We start from the raw sequence: 18,803 nt of genomic DNA, 5'->3' as shown, positions 1-18,803 counted from the left end.
AGAAGTTGTGGAGACAGACCAGGATGGCAATGGCCAAAGGGACAGATGAGTAACGGAGTGAAATCCTAACATCCTCTGAGGCCAGATGCTCAGCTGCCACCACCTCTGTGAAACCACTGAGAGCTCCTTTGGATTTTTGAGTTTCTTGTACCAAGTGCTGTGCGAAGCACTCAGTCCTCGCAGCAACCCCTGAGGCAGGTATCCCATTGTTCAGAGGAGAAGCCAGCTTGGCGAGCCTGATTTACCTGATTGTGCCACCCAGAGTTGTCAGAGGTGGAGTCTGTCTGCCCTCCCAGGCCACTCCCCTATCTTTGGCCTCAGTCCCAGCATTCGCTTAGTTCTGGCTTGGGGCATTCTCCTGCCTGTGCTAGCTGGGGCCACCCCACCACTGTTCCATCCATAAAGCCTCCCCGGTGTCCTGCGCACTGGAAGGACTCAGTCAGTCAGGGGTGTCTGGGAAGCACCTCTCCTCCCAGGCCTTCCCCTCTCCTCCTCCCTGTGACTTCTCATTCCCTGAAGCTCCTGTATCTTCACCCTCCTGAAACCCTTTCTTGGCACCTTTCTCTCCACGAGGCTCTTCCAAGAATGGGCAGGGGTGAGGAGACAAAGTGACAGACTCAGGGTTTGCAAGAGTGAAAGACACCTATTTAATGGCAAAATAGTGACGGAAAGCAGCACGAGTAAAACCCTCATTTTTCCTATTACAGATAAATCGCTTGAACATCCAGTTTAATAAGATCCCGTTATCCCTCTGAACACCAACTTCCTGATCCTTATCCCTACCGCTGTCTTCATTCATACTCCTTTTCCATCTCATTTTCTGTTTTTTTCATTTCTCCTATTTCCCCAAATTGTGTTTTTCCCAGTTCTTCTGGCTCTCTTCTGCCCACTTCTGAAAGTTTATTTAGTTCTTCTGGTTCCTGTCTGCTGAACTCTCCTGAGAGTCTTTGGCCTAATTCTCCTGAAGGCCTCCTATAAATTTCTCTTGACTCTCTTCTGCCAGCTTCTAGTAGCTTCCTGCCTGTTTCTCCTGATCTTGTGCCTAATTCTCCTGACAGGCCCTTGGCAACTTCTCCCAAATCGCTTCTGGCTTTTCCTGCTTCCACACTCTGCTTTCCACTTGCTGTGCTCTGCAGAGCTCCCCCAAAAGCCTCATCGTCCTCATCCGTCTCTCTCTCATCCTCAATATGGTCCCACTGCTTCACCACCTTCTCCGGCTCATCTCTCACTCTCCTCATGTCCTTCTCTGTTATTATTCTATCTTCATACAGTAAAGCTTCTGAAAAATAAGAGAAAAGTGGGAGGAAAGATAAAAGTTTGTTCATGTCAGGCCGGGTGTGGTGGCTCACGCCTGTAATCTCCGCACTTCGGGAGGCTGAGGCAGGCAGATCCCTTGAGGCCAGGAGTTCCAGACCAGCCTGGATGACACAGTGAGACCCTGTCTGTACTAAAAATACAAAAATTAGCCAGCCATGGTGGTTGGCGCCTGTAGTCCCAGCTATCTGGAGGCTGAGGCAGAAGAATCGCTTGAGCCCAGGAGGTTGGAGCTGCGGTGAGCCAAAATCCAGCCTGGGTGATAGAGCGAGACCTGTCTCCAAAAAAGGAAAAAAAAAAAAAAAAAAGAAACTGTTCATCTCTGTGGAGGCCTGTGCTTTTGAGAGGCAGATGAAAGAAAGGCCCTGAGAATGACTGTTTTTGCTAGCTTTTTAAATTGGTGTTGACAGCACACCTTTCCAAAAGCAGAGAAAGGGAACCATCATTTACTGAGCCCAGCTCCGTCCTGCGCATCACGTGAGGACTGTATAGCTTATCCCATCCGGACATCAGGAAAATGCGCACTGCCGTTGATTTGAGTTTGCAGTCAAAGGACCTGAGACTGATAGGAAAGAAATCACATGGCCGGGCGGCATGGCTCATGCCTGTAATCCCAACACTTTGGGAGGCGGAGGCGGGTGGGAGGCCAACAAGGTGAAACCCCGTCTCTACTAAAAATACAAAAATAAGCTGGGCGTGGTGGCAGGCGCCTGTAATCCCAGCTACTTGGGAGGCTGAGGCAGGAGAATCGCTTGAACCCAGAAGGCGGAGGTTGCAGTGAGCCAAGATCTTGCCATTGCACTCCAGTCTGGGCAACAAGAATGAAACTCTGTCTCAAAAAAAAAAAATTAGCCCAGAGTGGTGGCATGAGCCTGTAGTCCCAGCTACTCAGGAGGCTGAGGCAGGAGAATCACTTGAACCTAGGAGGCAGAGGTTGTAGTGAGCCGAGATTGCAGCACTGCACTCCAGACTGGGTAACAGAGGGAGACTCTGTTTCAAAAAAAAAAAAAAAAAAAGCCGCAGTGGCTCACGCCTATAATCCCAGCACTTTGGGAGGCTGAGGTGGAGGTTGCAGTGAGCCGAGATTGCACCACTGCACTCCAGCCTGGATGACAGAACAAGACTCCGTTTCCCAAAAAAAAGAAAAAGAAATCACACAATGGTCACACTGCAAGTAAGAAATGGCAGAGTCAGAATTTGAACCCAGGACAGTCTGACCCCAGAGAACCTTCTCTTTTCTCTACAAGAAATAGCATAGGTGCTGGCAAACGACAGAAGGGTTTTCTCCAGCATCTTCATTCTGACACTTTCTCTTTGTCCCTGGGAAGCACGTTCATTATTTGTTGGGAGGTTTCCTATGAAAATATAGGAAAAAACATAGGAAAAAAGATAGGGTTCCTATAAAGATATAAGCTGCTAAGAAAAAAGTTCAGCTGACGAGTTATTTTACAGGCAAAGGGATCCTTGCTCCTAAATTTTTTTTTTTTTAATCAGTTATGGAGAAAAGTTACATCCCCTTCTGCATCTCCCTTACGTTCTTCTGGCAACCACTAGTTACTGAGGTGTCTGTAGAGGGTCTCGGGTCTCAGGGATCACAGCCCTTTGGAGGTGAAAACAGATGCAATGCTGCCACCTGCTGTTCTGAGAGGGAAGTGCCCGGCAGTTCTCCAGGCACAAGGACGCAGGCCAGGGCAGGGAGACTGGGGTGTTGGCTGCTTCCCTGCAGAGTCTCTCTCCACAGCGGTTGCTCCTGTGGCTTCTCAGAGCAGCTCAAAGGGCATGTGGGGGCGGAGACAGAGCCCTTCTGAGGGGGTCCAGCCACCACAGAACAGGTGCTGGGTAATAAAGGGCTGTCATTTGGCTGCTCAGGTGCCCAGAAACCTCCCGCTGCCCTACCTGGACCAGAGAGGATTTCAGCCTTGCAGCCTGGAGGGCTGCAGCCAAGAATCTGCACTGGGCTGTGTCCTCCCAGGCCCCCAGCCCCGGCTCTGTTCACCACAGTCTGGCTGGAGTCAGAGCTCCGCAGACCGGGGCAGGAAAAGGCTGTCTGTGTCACTAGAAACAGTGTGGCATGGGCCGACGCATGGGTTCTAGAGCAGATCGCCCAAGACTGAAAACCACTGTAGCCTCTAACCCCTCTGCCTCCATGTCCTCCATAAAGTCAAGCTAATAACACTTCCTTCATAGTGTTCCTCAACGGATACGGATAGGATGAGTCCATGCGCACCAAGCCTCTGGAACAATGCCTGGCTGGCAGGAAGCATGAATGGGGGTCGGCTACTGCGCTTAACACCCCTGCTCCTCTAGGCCCCTCTCCAGTGGGATAGGGCTGCTCAGCCATCTTCTGCTTCTCCTTCCCTCACTCCCACCCTGCAGGAAAGGAGAGCCCAAAGGCAGGGGCCAAAGGCCTCTTTACTCCCTGGAGACGTTGTGAGAAAGAATGTGGTAAGGCACAGCTGCCAGGCAGCCTCTGCCCCTCGTGTCCCTCTGCACCTGCCCATCACACTGCCGGCCCGAGAGCAGCACCGTAGTGGGGAGAGTGGGGCCCCAAGACACCCCTCCCTAGCTACATGACTCTGACAGAGCACTCACCTCACTCAGCCTCCCTTTCCCCCCATAGCACCTACACCTCCTAGCGGGGTAAAGACCAACAAGATCACTCCTGTCTGGTGCTTAACCCAGTGCCCGGCACTCAGTAAGAGCCCCCAAAGGGTAGCTACTGTTATTCCGTCTCTGTGCCTTTGGTCCTGCTGTTCCCTGCTGGAAATGCCTTTCTTCTCCCACCTCTCTCCTGGAAAACTCCTGGGCATCTTTTGGAGTTGGAGGTAGATGATTCTTCCTCGTTGAAGATTCCTCTGCCTTCCCAGAGGAGCCCACGTCCCGTTGCACGCACCCTCATGGCAGCACACCTCCACCTCGGTGTAGCACCTGCATGGAGGAGCCCAGCAGCTGACAACTCCACTGGTCAGCCTTGCCCAAAGGGCCATGGGCTCCTCCAGGGCAGGGATGTGCCTCTGTCTCCCCAGAATCTAACACCTTCCAGGTACATGACAAGTGTTCAACATATACTTGATGAATCAGTTGAAGAGAGAAATGAGTGCGCTCTGGGGTCAGATAGTCCAGCCCATGGTGGCCTGAAACCTCACCCTCTACTGCCCCAGAGATAGGCTAGGGCTGCTGGTGGTACTGAAATCAGAATCCATGGTGGGCAGTGCCAAGCTCCCAGACGGGGGAGCTGCTGTCACGTGTGTCTCGGACTAGAGGAAGAGAAAGCAGAGAGAGAATGCTGAAGTTGCCTTTTCAGAGTTCAGGAACTCACCTCCCTCGCTCTTTTCTTTGAGATTCTCCATGTAGTTGATTTTCCTCAATTCTCCGATGATACCCTTGTTGGCATCGTCCAAGGCCTGTGGATGGTAGAGGGAGCTTAACCCATGTGTTTGGCACCTACACCATTAATTTTCCCCACCCAGATCAATCCCAGAAGGCAGGGCTCTAGTGGGAACCTGCCACCCTTGGTTTCCCTCTGGCCCCTCCGATGACCCCTACCCTCAGGTTAATCTACACCGACTCAGAATGATCCACACCAACTTGTGTCTGAGAGATACACGACTGCGAGTCAGTCAAACGCGTTTCTCTTGGGCTTAGGCATGTATTGGGAGTTGTGTCTCTCTACTCATTTGTACCTTTAGATGAACCACCTAAAGCTGCTTTTAGCTTCAGTCAATGCAAAAAGACAATCCAAACCTGCAAGCACTCAGCAAGCCAGCACTGAAGGGACCCAGAAACACACCAAGGCGACAGGACTGCCTTCAGAAGGGCCTTCCAGGATGTCTGCAGTTTCCCCAACTCGAGTGTGCGATCCCTAGAGGCCTGGAGCTCAGCCTGTGAGCCTCTGGAGGGCAGGTCTTGCCTTCTTGCTCATAGCAGGCCCGTGGCTGGCACTGACAGTGTCTCCCGAGCAGCTCCAGGGCCTGGACGCACTCTCTTGTAGTGTTGGTCTGCTCACCCCCGCCCCTGCAACTGTGAACCTTCCTACCTGGAGTTGCCAATCCAGGAGGGTGAGGGGTCAGGGGTCTGGTCCCATGAGGAGTCACTGAGGGTCACAGGGACCTTCTCTCTGCCCCTAACCCTTCAAAACCACTGCCTAGCCTTCAAGGTGACCTCAAATCCTCCTTGTTGGAAAGCCTCCAGCTCTGCCTCCCAGCGGAGGCTCTCTCACTCTGAATTCTCCTAGTCCCCTATGGCGCTGGTCATGAACCAGGGTTTGTGCTTTTTTTTTTTTTTTTTTTTTTTTTTTGAGACCGAGTCTTGCTCTGTCGCCCAGGCTGGAATGCAGTGGCACCATCTCTGCTCACTACAAGCTCTGCCATTCTCCTGCCTCAGCCTCCCGAGTAGCTGTTTTTTTTTTTTGTTTTTTTTTTTTTAAGAGACAGGGTCTTCCTATGATGCCCAGGCTGGTCTAGAACTCCTGGACCCAAGTGATCCTCCCACCCTCAGCCTCCCAAAGTGCTGGGATGACAGGTGTGAGTCACTGTGTCTGGCCTTTTACTGTAATCTTGTGGGCCAGGACCATGGCTGTACACCTTTGGGCTTGGCAGCCTGGAACCAATCTATACTCAGTGAATATTTCCTGAACTGAACAGCCATGCTCTCTGTCTGCAGGGCGATCACACGGAAGTATGTGGCGCATGGTACATCTGGCAGGGCTGCAGTGAGGTGGGTGCTCTTCGCCTGGAAGCCAGAGCTGGGGACATGGCGTATACGACGAGGACGACAATGTGCTAGGCCTGGGCTCCCCTGGGCCGTGTGGTGGCAGAGGATAGACTGCGCCTGCTGGGGTCTTTTGGGTATGATTGCTCCGCTCTGAGAGGGCAGTGTTAGCCTCACCACAGTCCTCACAAACAGCTCACCATGAACCTGCCTCCCAAAAGACAGAGGGGATCCGGTCACTTCTCTGCTGTCCACAGCCCTTCAAGTCCAGGCTGGTGTGCTGTCTGGGGCTTCGTCACCCCACCCCCGCCATCGGGAACCCCCAAGCTCTTGGACCCAGGCCAGGATCTCTCTTCTGCCGGCCACCGGCCCTCAGCGCCGGCCTCCCACGTCTTCAGTGCACTTGCACCTCCTCGGCCTGGCCAGCTCTGCTATCCTAGTCCTTCAGAGCACAGCATGAGGTCTTCCTCCAACTGGGAGTGTCCTGAGCCTTCACTTCTCAGGGTCCCTGCTCCCTTTGCCCAGGGCCTACAGACCCCAGGCTGGTCCCTGAGGCCATGCCCCTTTGCTGCCCACAAGTTATGCAATCTGGTTTCTTTCAATCATGGCACAAGCTCCCCGAGGACAGGGGCCTCATTTACTTCACTCCAGCAGATACTTCCTGGGGTCCAGCTGCGTGTCAGTGGTGCTCTGGAATTTGGCTATGGGAAGGGCTTTGGGAAGCTGTCTGGTCAGCAGCGGGAGGAAGAGGCCTGGGTGAGCGCGCACCTGTGAGGTCGGTGTGCAGACTTTACTGAGCTTGTGCGTCTGTCTACCTGGATGCACTGGGAGTGGGTGGGATGGAGGAGCCCAGACCACCTCCAAGTTTCTCCTCTGGTCTCTGCCTCCTGACACAGTGTAGGCCAGGCCAGCACTATTCAACAGAAATTTCTGTGACAATGGGAATATTCTAGATCTGTATTACGTAGCACCCATAGGCCACAGGTGGCTGTTGTTGTTTTTTTTTTTTTTTTTTTTGAGACGGAGTCTTGCTCTGTCGCCCGGGCTGGAATGCAGTAGCAAGATCTTGGTTCACAGCAACCTCCACCTCTCAGGTTCAAGCGATTCTCCTGCTTCAGCCTCTCAAGTAGCTGGGACTACAGGCGTGCGCCATCACACCTAATTTTTTGTATTTTTAGTAGAGACAATGTTGGCCAGGATGGTCTCAATCTCCTGACCTTGTGATCCACCAGCCTCGGCCTCCCAAAGTGTTGGGATTACAGGCGTGAGCCATCACACCCGGCCTCACATGTGGCTATTAATGACTTGAAATGTGGCTAGTGTGGCTGGGTGCAGTGGCTCACGCCTGTAATCCCAGCACTTTGGGAGGCCAAGGCGGATGGATCACGAGGTCAGGAGTTCAAGACCAGCCTGGCCAAGATGGTGAAACCCCGTCTCTACTAATAATACAAAAAAATTAGCTGGGCATGGTGGCACATGCCTGTAATCCCAGCTACTCTGGAGGCTGAGGCAGAGAATTGCTTAAACCTGAAAGGGTGGAGGTTGCAGTGAGCCGAAATCGCGCCACTGCACTCCAGCCTGGGTGACAGAGCGAGACTCCGTCTCAAAAAAAAGAAAAAAAAAGAAAAAAAAAGAAATGTGGCTAGTGTGACTGATAATTTTATTTTATTTATTTATTTATTTATTTTTTTTTTTTTGAGACGGAGTCTCGCTCTGTTGCCTAGGCTGGAGTGCAATGGCATGATCTTGGCTCATGCAACCTCCACTTTCCAGGTTCAAGCGATTCTTCTGCCTCAGCTTCCCAAGAAGTTGGGACTACAGGTGTGTGCCACCATACCCAGCTAATTTTTTGTATTTTTAATACAGATGGGGTTTCACCATGTTGGCCAGGCTGGTCTCAAACTCCTGACAAGTGATCCATTCGCCTGGGGCTCCCAAAGTGCTGGGATTACAGGCATAAGCCACCACGCCCAGCCTAGTTTTAATTAACTTTACTCTAAGTACCCACACGTGGCTAGCAGCTGCCTCCTTGAGCAATGGAAGTCTAGGCAATTACAAGTACACAATGTGGACTTTGATGGGGGACACATCGAGGCTGTGAAAGCCAGATGTGAGGGCTCCTCACCAGACTGAGGGGTCAGAGAAGGCCGCCTCGAAGAGGGGACATCTAACCTGAAACCTAAAGGTTGAGTGGGAGTTAGCCAGGTGAAGGAGGTGGGAAGGTTTAGAATATTCCAGGCAGAGATAACAGCATATGTTATGAGGCATAAGAAAGCTGTTCAGGCCGGGTATGGTGGCTCACACCTGTAAACTCAACACTTTAAAAGGCTGAGATAGGAGGATCGCTTGAGCTCAGGAGCTCAAGACCAGCCTGGGCAATATAGCAAGACCTCATCTCTACAAAAAATAAAATTTAAAAATATCAGCCAGGCATGGTGGCCCATACCTGTAGTCCCAGATACTTATCTCTTGAGCCCAGAGATCAAGGCTGCAGTGAGCTGTGGTCACACCACTGCACTCTAGCCTGGGTGACAGAGCAAGACCTTGTCAAAAAAAAAAAAAAAAAAAGAAAGAAAAAGAAAGGAAAAAGAAAGCCTGTTTAAGAAGACAGGAAGCTGGTATTGGCTGGAGCTGGAATACAAGGTGATGGGCACTGGGGACTGGCCAGCAGGAATGCTGGAGAGGCCCACAGGGGAGAGCTTACCCAATGCCTTCCTACCCCTGAGAGGAAAAGTCAGGAACAGAGACACCCAGGCAGCAATAAAGGGTTTAGGCAAGAGAATGAGGAAATCACACTAGATTTCTTGTCTCCTGGAAGAGGTAGTATTTTTCAAACTTCCAAGTCCTAACGTCAATTTAGACCAGGGGTCCCCAACCCCTGGGCCACTGACTGGTCCATGGCCTGTTAGGAACCGGGCCACACAGCAGGTGAGTGGAGGGTGGGCAAGTGAGCATGACGCTGTCAGATCAGTGGCGGCATTAGATTCTCATAGGAGGGAGACCCCTATTGTGAACTGCACATGTGAGGGATCTACGATGCACGCTGCTCATGAGAATCTAATGTCTGGCCGGGCGCGGTGGCTCAAGCCTGTAATCCCAGCACTTTGGGAGGCCGAGACGGGTGGATCACAAGGTCAGGAGATCGAGACCATCCTGGCTAACACAGTGAAACCCCGTCTCTACTAAAAAAATACAAAAAACTAGCCGGGCGAGGTGGCGGGGGCCTGTAGTCCCAGCTACTCGGGAGGCTGAGGCAGGAGAATGGCGTGAACCCGGGAGGCGGAACTTGCAGTGAGCCGAGATCCGGCCATTGCACTCCAGCCCCGGCGACAGAGCGAGATTCTGTCTCAAAAAAAAAAAAAAAGAGAATCTAATGTCTGATGATCTGAGGCGGAACAGTTTCATCCCGAAACCATTTCCCCCGCTACCAATCCATGGAAGAATTGTCTTCCACAAAACTGGAGCCTTGTGCCAAAAAGCTGGGGGACTGCTGATGAAAGAAAATGAGGGCTGGGTACAGTGGCTCAGTCCCAGCACTTTGGAAGCCCAAGGCGGGAGGATCACTTGAGTCCAAGAGTTTGAGACCAGCCTGGCTAACAAAGTAAGACCCTGAGTCTACAAAAAATAAAAAAATTAGCCCCCAGCATGGTGACATGCATCTGTATTTCCATCTAGATGGCAGGCTAAGGTGTGAGGATTGCTTCGGCCCAGGAGGTCAAGGCTACAGTAAGCTATGCTCTCACCACTGCACTAAGCCTGTGTGACAGAGAGACACTATCTAAAAAAAATAAAAGTAAAAAGAAAAAGAAAATAAGAAAATAAGGTTAGGCATGGCCGGGCGTGGTGGCTCAAGGCCTGTAATCCCAGCACTTTGGGAGGCCGAGACGGGCGGATCACGAGGTCTGGAGATCGAGACCATCCTGGCTAACACGGTGAAACCCCGTCTCTCCTAAAAAAAATACAAAAAACTAGCCGGGCGAGGTGGTGGGCGCCTGTAGTCCCAGCTACTCGGGAGGCTGAGGCAGGAGAATGGCATAAACCCAGAAGGCGGAGCTTGCAGTGAGCTGAGATCCGGCCACTGCACTCCAGCCTGGGTGACAGAGCGAGACTCCGTCTCAAAAAAAAAATAAATAAATAAAAAATAAGGTTAGGCACAGTGGCCCATGCCTGTAATCCCAGCACTTTGGCAGGCCAAGGCAGGAGAATCATTTGAGGCCAAGAGTTTGAGACTAGCCTGGCCAATATACTGAGACTCCTTCTCTACTTATTTATTTGAGACAGGGTCTTGCTCTGTCACCAGGCTGGAGTGCAGGGGTGAGATCACTCCTTGTTACAGCCTCAACTTCTCAAGCTTGAGTGGTCCTCCCACCTCAGCCTTCCAAGTGGCTGGAACTATAGGCGTATGTCACCACACCCGGCTAACTTTTTTTGTTTTTTAGAGATAGGGTTTTGCCATGTTACCGAGTCCCAGCAACACAGGTGGGTCCCAGGCCAGGTCCCACCATGCCTGGCCCTGTCTCTATTTAAAAAAAGAAAAAAAAAAAAAAAAAGGCCGGGCATGGTGGTTCACACCAGTAATCCCATCACTTTGGAAGGCCGAGGTGGGCAGATCACCTGAGGTCAGGAGTTTGAGACCAGCCTGGCCAACATGGCTAAACCCCATCTCTATTAAAAATACAAAAATTATGGCCAGGCGCGGTGGTTCACACCTATAATCCCAGCACTTTGGGAGGCCTAGGCGGACAGATCATTTGAGGTCAGGAGTTCCAAACCAGCCTGGCCAACATGGTGAAACCCTATCCCTACTAAAAATACAAAAATTAGCTGGGCGTGGTGGCAGGGGGCGCCTACAATCCCAGCTACTCGGGAGGGCAGGTGAATCGTTTGAACCCGGGAGGCGGAGGTTGCAGTGAGCTGAAATCGCACCATTGCACTCCAGCCTGGGTGGCAGGCGAGACTCAGTCTCAAAAAAAAAAAAAAAAAAAGGCCAAGCACAGTTTACACCTGTAATCCCAGCACATTGGGAGGCTGAAGAAGAGGGTGGATTGCCTGAGCTCAGGAGTTCAAGACATGGTGAGACCTCATCTCTACAAAAAAACTTTAAAATAAAGCAGGAGGATAACTTGAACCCAGAAGGTCGAGGCTGCAATGAGCCATAACACTGCCACTGCATTCTGACCTGGCCAACGGGAGTGAGACCCTGTCTCAGTAATAAATAAATAAATAAAAAATAAGAAAACAGAATGCAATAGGAAATATCAGCATGCAGAGTACATAGCAGAGGTAAATAGATTTTGTAAAATTTTTGTTTCTGGGCTGGGCGCGGTGGCTCACGCCTATAATCCCAGCATTTTGAGAGGCCGAGGTGGGCGGATCACGAGGTCAGGAGATCAAGACCATTCTGGCTAACACAGCGAAACCCTGTCTCTACTAAAAATACAAAAAATTAGCCAGGCATGGTGGCGGGCGCCTGTAGTCCCAACCACTCAGGAGGCTGAGGCAGGAGAATGAGGTGAACCTGGGAGACAGAGCTTGCAGTGAGCCGAGATCATGCCACTGCACTCCAGCCTGGGCGACAGAGTGAGACTCTGTCTCAAAAATAAAATAAAATAAAATAAGTAAATAAATATAAATAAATAAATAAATTTGTTTCTGATTTTTGTTTGTTTTTCAAATAAAACTGTGTCCTGGGTTACTATACAAACTGATGGCAATAGCAGACACTTCGAAGCCATTACCCCATCTAGAGTGTGTCCTACAGTTGGTGGATAATAAACGGCTGTGGGGCTGCGCATAGTCGCTCACGCCTGTAATCCCAGCACTTTTGGGGAGGCCGAGGCAGGTGGATAACCTGAGGTCAGGAGTTCGAGACCAGCCTGGCCAACATGGAGAAACCCTGCCTCTACTAAAAATATAAAAATTAGCCGGGCCTGGTGGCATGCACCTGTAATCCCAGCTACTTGGGAGGTTGAGGCAGAAGAATTGCTTGGACTTGGGAGGTGAAGGCTGCAGAGAGCCAAGATCATGCCATTACACTCCAACCTGGGCAATAGAGCAAGACTCCATCTCAAAAAAAAAAAAAAAAACAGAAAAAAAAAAACCCGACTCTGGAATGGCCACCCAAGCAGGCCGAAGGGGAACTGAAGGCCTGACCACCCGACCCCACTCCCAACACCCGAAGCCCGGCGGGTGGAAAGGCTCACGCTGATGATGGCCCGCTGCGCCTCATTGTTATGCACAAGCTTCGCTCTCTCCAGGGCCTTCTCAAAATTGTTCACGGCTGACTCGAAGTCTCTCAGCTTCACTGGAGAGCAAGGGGAGAAGGCACAACACAGGTAGAGTGTGACTATGTGTGGGGCATGATGGAGCCTCTGGCTGCTCGAGCACTGCCAGGGCCCATCAGAAGCTTGTGTGAGCTGTAGTCCATCCCAGGCCCCAGGGAAGCATCACTGAGCTGCTCAGCACCATCCCTTCCACCATGTTCCTGGGCTGTGTCACCACTGAGAACCAGGGCTGAGGAACCTGGGCCTTGGGTTTCAGGTCATTCAAAGGGGTTGGTTAGAGAAGGGGACTGTGGTGCAGTCTAGTGCACACATCGTGTGTCTCTAGAGTGGAGGAGAAAACCGCATCCTGCTCCATCTTTAGATTGTTCCGGAAGAGGAAATTCTTTTGTTTTTTTTTTTTTTGAGACAGAGTTTCACTCTTGTTGCCCAGGCTGGAGTGCAATGGTGCGATGTCGGCTCACTGCAACCTCTGCCTCCCAGATTCAAGCGATTCTTCTGCCTCAGCCTCCCGAGTAGCTGGGATTACAGGTATGTGCCACCACACCCGGCTAATTTTTTTTTTCTTTTTTTTGAGACAGAGTTTCACTCTTGTTGCCCGGGTTCACACTATTCTCCCGCCTCGGCCTCCCGAGTAGCTGGGACTATAGGCGCCTGCCACCATGCCTGGCTAATTTTTTGTATTTTTAGTAGAGATGGGGTTTCACCGTATTAGCCAGGATGGTCTCGATCTCCTGACCTTGTGATCCTCCTGCCTTGGTCTCCCAAAGTGCTGGGATTACAGGCATGAGCCACCGCGCCCAGTCTAATTTTGTTTTTTCAGTAGAGATGGGGTTTTGTCATATTGATCAAGCTGGTCTCAAATCCTGACCTCAGGTGATCTGCCTGCCTTGGCCTCCCAAAGTGCTGGGATTACAGGTGTGAGCCACCGCTCGGCCAGAAATTCTTTTTTTTTTTCTTTTTTTTTTGAGACGGAGTCTCGCTCTGTCGCCCGGGCTGGAGTACAGTGGCCGGATTTCGGCTCACTGCAAGCTCCGCTGCCCAGGTTTATGCCATTCTCCTGCCTCAGCCTCCTGAGTAGCTGGGACTACAGGCACCCGCCACCTCGCCCGGCTAGTTTTTTGTATTTTTTTAGTAGAGACGGGGTTGAAATTCATATTTTTTAAATGGTCATTCATTTTTTTCAAAAATGATATGCAGACCAAACAAAGCATGGAGGGCTGGATGCAATCCATAGGCCAGCTGCTGGAACCTCAGCTGTCTCGAGTCCAGGCCCTACTCAGGTACAATCTGAACCCATAGAAAAAGTGGCTCATCTGGGCTCTCCATGCCAATTAGTGCTGGAGCTGGGACTGAAATGATTAACAGATTGACTGACTGATTTGAGTCCTCAGAGCTTCATTTCATTTTCAAAAATTAAATATATAGGTCAGGCCAGGCGTGGTGGCTCACACCTGTAATCCCAGCACTTTGGGAGGCCAAAGCGTAAATCAAAGGTGGGCGGATTGCTTGAGATCAGGAGGAGTTTGAGACCAGTCTGGCCAACATTGTGAAACCCGGTCTCTACTAAAAATACAAAAATTAGCCAGGCATGGTGACGGGCGACTGTAAACCCAGCTACTCTGGAGGCTGAGGCACAAGAATTGCTTGAACCCAGGAGGCAGAGGTTGCAGTGAGCCGAGATCGCAGCATTGCACTCCAGCCTGGATAACAGAGTAAGACTGTCTCAAAAAAATTAATTAATTAAAAATGCATACATACATATATACACACATACATAGGCCAGGTGCGGTGGCTCAAACCTGTAATCCCAGCGCTTTGGGAGGCTAAGACAGGCAGATCACTTGAACCAGGAGTTCAAGACCAGCCTGGGCAACATAGTAAGACCCCATCTCTACCAAAAATACAAAATTAGCTGGGTGTGGGGCCGCACGCATGTAGTCCCAGCTACTCAGGAGGCTGAGATAGGAGTATCCCTTGAGCCCGGAAGGTCAATGGATCTTCAGGTCAGTGAGCCCAGATTGTACTGCTGCACTCCAGCCTGGGTGACGGAGTGAGACCCTGCCTCAAAATATATATATATATAAAATTAAATTAATAGAGACAGGGTCTCACCATGTTGCCCAGCCTGGTCTCGAACTCCTGGCCTCAAGCAATCCTCTACCTTGGCCTCCCAAAGTGCTGGGATTACAGGCGTGAACCTCCCTGCCTGGCCAAGAGCTTCATAAAGGAGAAAGTGCTTACCAGCCAAGGTCTTCACAAACCACTGCTTTCTTTTACAATTGAGTATATCCAAGATCTATCCTCTTCCTAAGCACTGCTTTGAGACCCATGGGGAAAATAAGCCCTTGTGCTCATAAGTCAGACTTTAAAAGGCCATTACAGCCAGTTACGGTGTCTCAGGCCTGTAATCCCAACAATTTGGGAGGCTGAGACAGGCAGATCACAAGGTCAGGAGATCGAGATCAGCCTGGCCAACACAGTGAAAGCCCATCTCTACTAAAAATACAAAAATTAGCCAGGCATGGTGGTGGACGCACGTAATCCCAGCTATTTGGGAGGCTGAGGCAGAAGAATCACTTGAAATTGGAAGGCGGAGGTTGCACTGAGCTGAGATTACACCACTGCACTCCAGCCTGGGTGAAAGAGTGAAACTCTGTCTCAAAAATAAATAAATAAAATTAAATAAAAGGCTATTACACTTGGCCAGACACAGTGGCTCATACCTGTAATCCCAGCACTTTGGGAGGCCAAGGTGGGAGCACTGCTTGAGCTCAGGAGTTCCAGAACAGCCTGGGCAACATAGGGAGACCCTGTTTCTACCAAAAAAAAAAAAAATTTGCCAGGCATGGTGACATGCACCTGTGGTCCCAGCGACTTGGGACACTGAGGAGAGAGAATCACTGGAGCCTGGGAGGTTGAGGCTGCAGTGAGCCATGAATGCAGGGATGTGACACTGCACTAAAATCTGGGTGATAAAGCAAGACTCTATCTCAAAAAAGAAAAAAAAAAAGAAGGCTATTACACTTGAAAGAAAATTTAAATGTAATTCTGAAAATATATGGCCGGGCGCGGTGGCTCAAGCCTGTAATCCCAGCACTTTGGGAGGCCGAGACGGGCGGATCACGAGGTCAGGAGATCGAGACCATCCTGGCTAACATGGTGAAACCCCGTCTCTATTAAGAAATACAAAAAAACTAGCCGGGCGAGGTGGCGGGCGTCTGTAGTCCCAGCTACTCGGGAGGCTGAGGCCGGAGAATGGCGTGAACCCGGGAGGCGGAGCTTGCAGTGAGCTGAGATCCGGCCACTGCACTCCAGCCCGGGCGACAGAGCGAGACTCCGTCTCAAAAAAAAAAAAAAAAAAAAAAAAGAAAATATATGGAGTCACAGTATTCCTTCCAAGACCAGTGGGACTCTGACATTAAAGGTCTGCAGAGGAGTCACATGCTTATTCAAGAGCGTAACTCATTCAGGACTATTCTTTCATTCTTTCTCTTTGTTTTTTTTTGGTGTTTTTTTTTTTTTTTTTTTTTTTTTTTTGAGTGAGGGTCAGGGTCTCACTCTGTATCCCAGGCTGGAATGCAGTGGTATGATCATAGCTCACTGCAGTCTCAACCTGGGCTCAGGCGATCCTTCCACCTCAGCCTCCCAAATATTTGGGATCGCAGGTGCCTGCCACCACACTCAGCTAATTTTTTTTTTTTTTTTTTCACAGTCGCCTGGACTGGAGTATAGTGGCGCGATCTCAGCTCACTGCAACCTCCGCCTCCCAGGTTCAAGCAACTCTCCTGCCTCAGCCTCCCGAGTAGCTGGGATTACAGGCATGCACCACCACGCCCAGCTAATTTTTTGGATTTTTAGTAGAGATGGGGTTTCACTATGTTGGCCAGGCTGGTCTTGAACTCCTGACCTTGTGATCTGCCCACCTCGGCCTCCCAAAGTGCTGGGATTACAGGCATGGGCCACCATGCCTGGCCCTAATTTTTTATTTTTTGTAGAGATGCAGTCTCTTTATGTTGCTTTATTTTTTATAAAGATGAGATCTCCCTATGTTGCCCAGGCTGGTATCAAACTCCTGGGCTCAACCAATCCTCCCACCTTGGCCTCCCAAAGTGCCAGGATTACAAGTGTGAGTCACTGTGGCCAGGATAATTTTTTTTTTTTTTTTTTTTTTTGAGACAGAATCTCGTTCTTTCACCCAGACTGGAGTGCAGTGGCACAATCTGGGCTCACTGCAACCTCTGCCTCCCGGGTTCAAGCAGTTCTCCTGCCTCAGCCTCCTGAGTAGCTTGGACCACAGGTGTGTGCCACCACACCCAGCTAATTTTTGTATTTTTAGTAGAGATGAGGTTTCATCTTGTTGGTCAGACTGGTACCAAACCCCTGACCTCAGGTGATCTACCTGCCTTGGCCTCCCAAAGTGCTGGGATTACATGTGTGAGCCACCGCACAGGGCCCCAGTCTAATTTTTAACTGAATATGTAATTTAAAGTTATCTCAATGTGACAGGAAAATCACTTGACCCTGGGAGGCGGAGGTTGCAATGAGCCAAGATCGTGCCACTGCACTCCAGTCTGGGTGACAGAGTGAGACTCCTTCTCAAAAAAATAAATAAATAAAGTTCAGCAGCTAGTAAGGATAAAGTTCAATGATTTTTAGAAAATTTACAGAGTTGAGGCCGGGCCTCCCAAAGTGCTGGGATTACATGCGTGAGCCACCGCGCCTGGCCCCAGCCTAATTTTTAACTGAATATGTAATTTAAAGTTATATCAATGTGACAGGACAATCACTTGACGCCGGGATGCAGAGGTTGCAGTGAGCTAAGATCACGCCACTGCACTCCAGCCTGGGCGACAAAAAAAAAAAAGGTTCCCTCATGGGGCTTGGAGAGTCTACTGAACCTCTCTGTGCCTCAGTTTCCCTATCTCTAAAATGAGGATGATTATAATGCCTACATCATAATGATTCAATACAAGAATGCTGGCTGGGTGTGGTGGCTCATGCCTATAATCCCAGCACTTTGGAAAGCTGAGGCGGATGGATCACCTGATATCAGGAGTTCGAGAACAGCCTGACCAACGTGGTGAAACCCCATCTCTATTAAAAATACAAAAATTAGCCAGGCGTGGTGGTGTGTGCCTGTAATCCCAGCTACTCTGGAGGCTGAAGCAGGAGAATTACTTGAACCCAGGAGGCCAAGGTTGCAGTGAGCCAAGATCGAGCCACTGCACTCTAGCCTGGGTGACATAGCGAGACTTCGTCTCAAAAAACAAAACAGGGCCAGGCACGGTGGCTCATGCCTGTAATCCTAGCACTTTGGGAGGCCGAGGCAGTTGGATCACCTGAGGTCAAGAGTTTGAGACCAGCCTAGCCAACATGGTGAAACCCTGTCTCTACTAAAAACACAAAATATTAGCCAGGCGTGGTGGCAGACGCCTGTAATCCCAGCTACTCGGGAGCCTGAGGCCGGAGAATCACTTGAACCTGGGTGGCGGAGGTTGCAGTGAGTCGAGATCACACCACTGCACTCCATCCTGGGCAACAGCAGCGAAACTCCATCTCAAAACCAAAACAAAACAAAACAAAAAAAAGTACCAAGGCAGAAGGAAAGTGGCTCAATACATGGGCTCTGTTGTGAGGACGACATGCTGTGTGGGTGTGCAGCTGAACTCCTCAAGGGCAGAGGTAGGCTCAAGGTGCCCCAAGCTCTAACCAAGCTTTGCTTAATGTAGGCACTCACCACGTGCTGGTCAAAATGGGGTGGCTTATCCCCACTCTCAGAACAATCTGGGAAGGAAAAACACTGGGATGGTAAACTCAGTCCACAGGACTCCTAGCCCTGGTGTGAGCTGGGCCTGAAGGCTGGGAAAGGTAGGGTGGTCATCTCTGAGCCCATACCTTGTGCCTGGGCCACCAGAACACTGGCATTCAGTTGCCACTCAATGTCCCCTTCCTCCTCGGCACACTGCTGGGACTTCTCGCCATAATTCTGGGCCTGCCAGGCCTGGTCCAGCTCCAAGTAGCAGCGGCCAATCTCATGGAACAGCCAGGTCTTCTCCAGGGTGGTTTTTGCCAGAGGGATCTTTTCTTCCCACCTGGGGACATGAAGAACAAGGGCCAGCTTCATCCCCCAAAACCATGCACTAGGCCACAGGATGCCAAGGCTTCCTGTTGGGTGGCAGAATAAAACTTGTTCTCCAAATATCAGTTCTTTTAGATACAAGGGTGGAGTTCATAAGCATAACGATATTTTAAGACTACTGAGACTATTTTGGTAACATCTATGGAACGTGGAATTTAATACAACAGTTGAGGCTGGCGTGGTGGCTCATGTCTCTAGCACTTTGGGATGCTGAAGTGGGCAGATCATCTGAGGTCAGGAGATTGAAACCAGCCTAGCCAACATGGAAAAACCCTCTCTCTACTAAAAATACAAAAATTAGCCAGGCATGGTGGCAGGCGCCTGTAGCCCCAACTACTCAGGAGGCTGAGGCAGAA

At 50.5% G+C, this 18,803-nt stretch overlaps 1 protein-coding gene across 4 annotated transcripts in view; it reads right to left on the bottom strand.

The window, feature by feature from the left end:
- Positions 1-623: 623 nt before the first annotated feature.
- The window catches only part of TTC25 (tetratricopeptide repeat domain 25), a 39,203-nt gene continuing 21,023 nt past the window's right edge, over positions 624-18,803 (bottom strand). For 3 of the 4 annotated variants that reach the window (XM_031657613.1, XM_031657614.1, XM_031657615.1), the window contains 5 exons: positions 18,204-18,400; positions 12,228-12,328; positions 4,634-4,718; positions 4,099-4,242; positions 624-1,279 (listed from right to left, as the gene is read on the bottom strand). In XM_031657613.1, the coding sequence (XP_031513473.1) occupies positions 792-1,279; positions 4,099-4,242; positions 4,634-4,718; positions 12,228-12,328; positions 18,204-18,400 (1,015 nt within the window). In that variant the 3' untranslated portion in view covers positions 624-791. The remainder of the gene's footprint in view (positions 1,280-4,098; positions 4,243-4,633; positions 4,719-12,227; positions 12,329-18,203; positions 18,401-18,803) is intronic. The other variant, XM_021929174.2, reaches the window with a different exon arrangement.

The sequence above is a fragment of the Papio anubis genome, chromosome 17, assembly GCF_008728515.1.
Source record: "Papio anubis isolate 15944 chromosome 17, Panubis1.0, whole genome shotgun sequence".
In the NCBI taxonomy this organism is placed as follows: Eukaryota; Metazoa; Chordata; class Mammalia; order Primates; family Cercopithecidae; genus Papio; species Papio anubis.
Note: the sequence above shows the minus strand (reverse complement) of the source record. Positions and strands in the feature narration are given on the sequence as shown.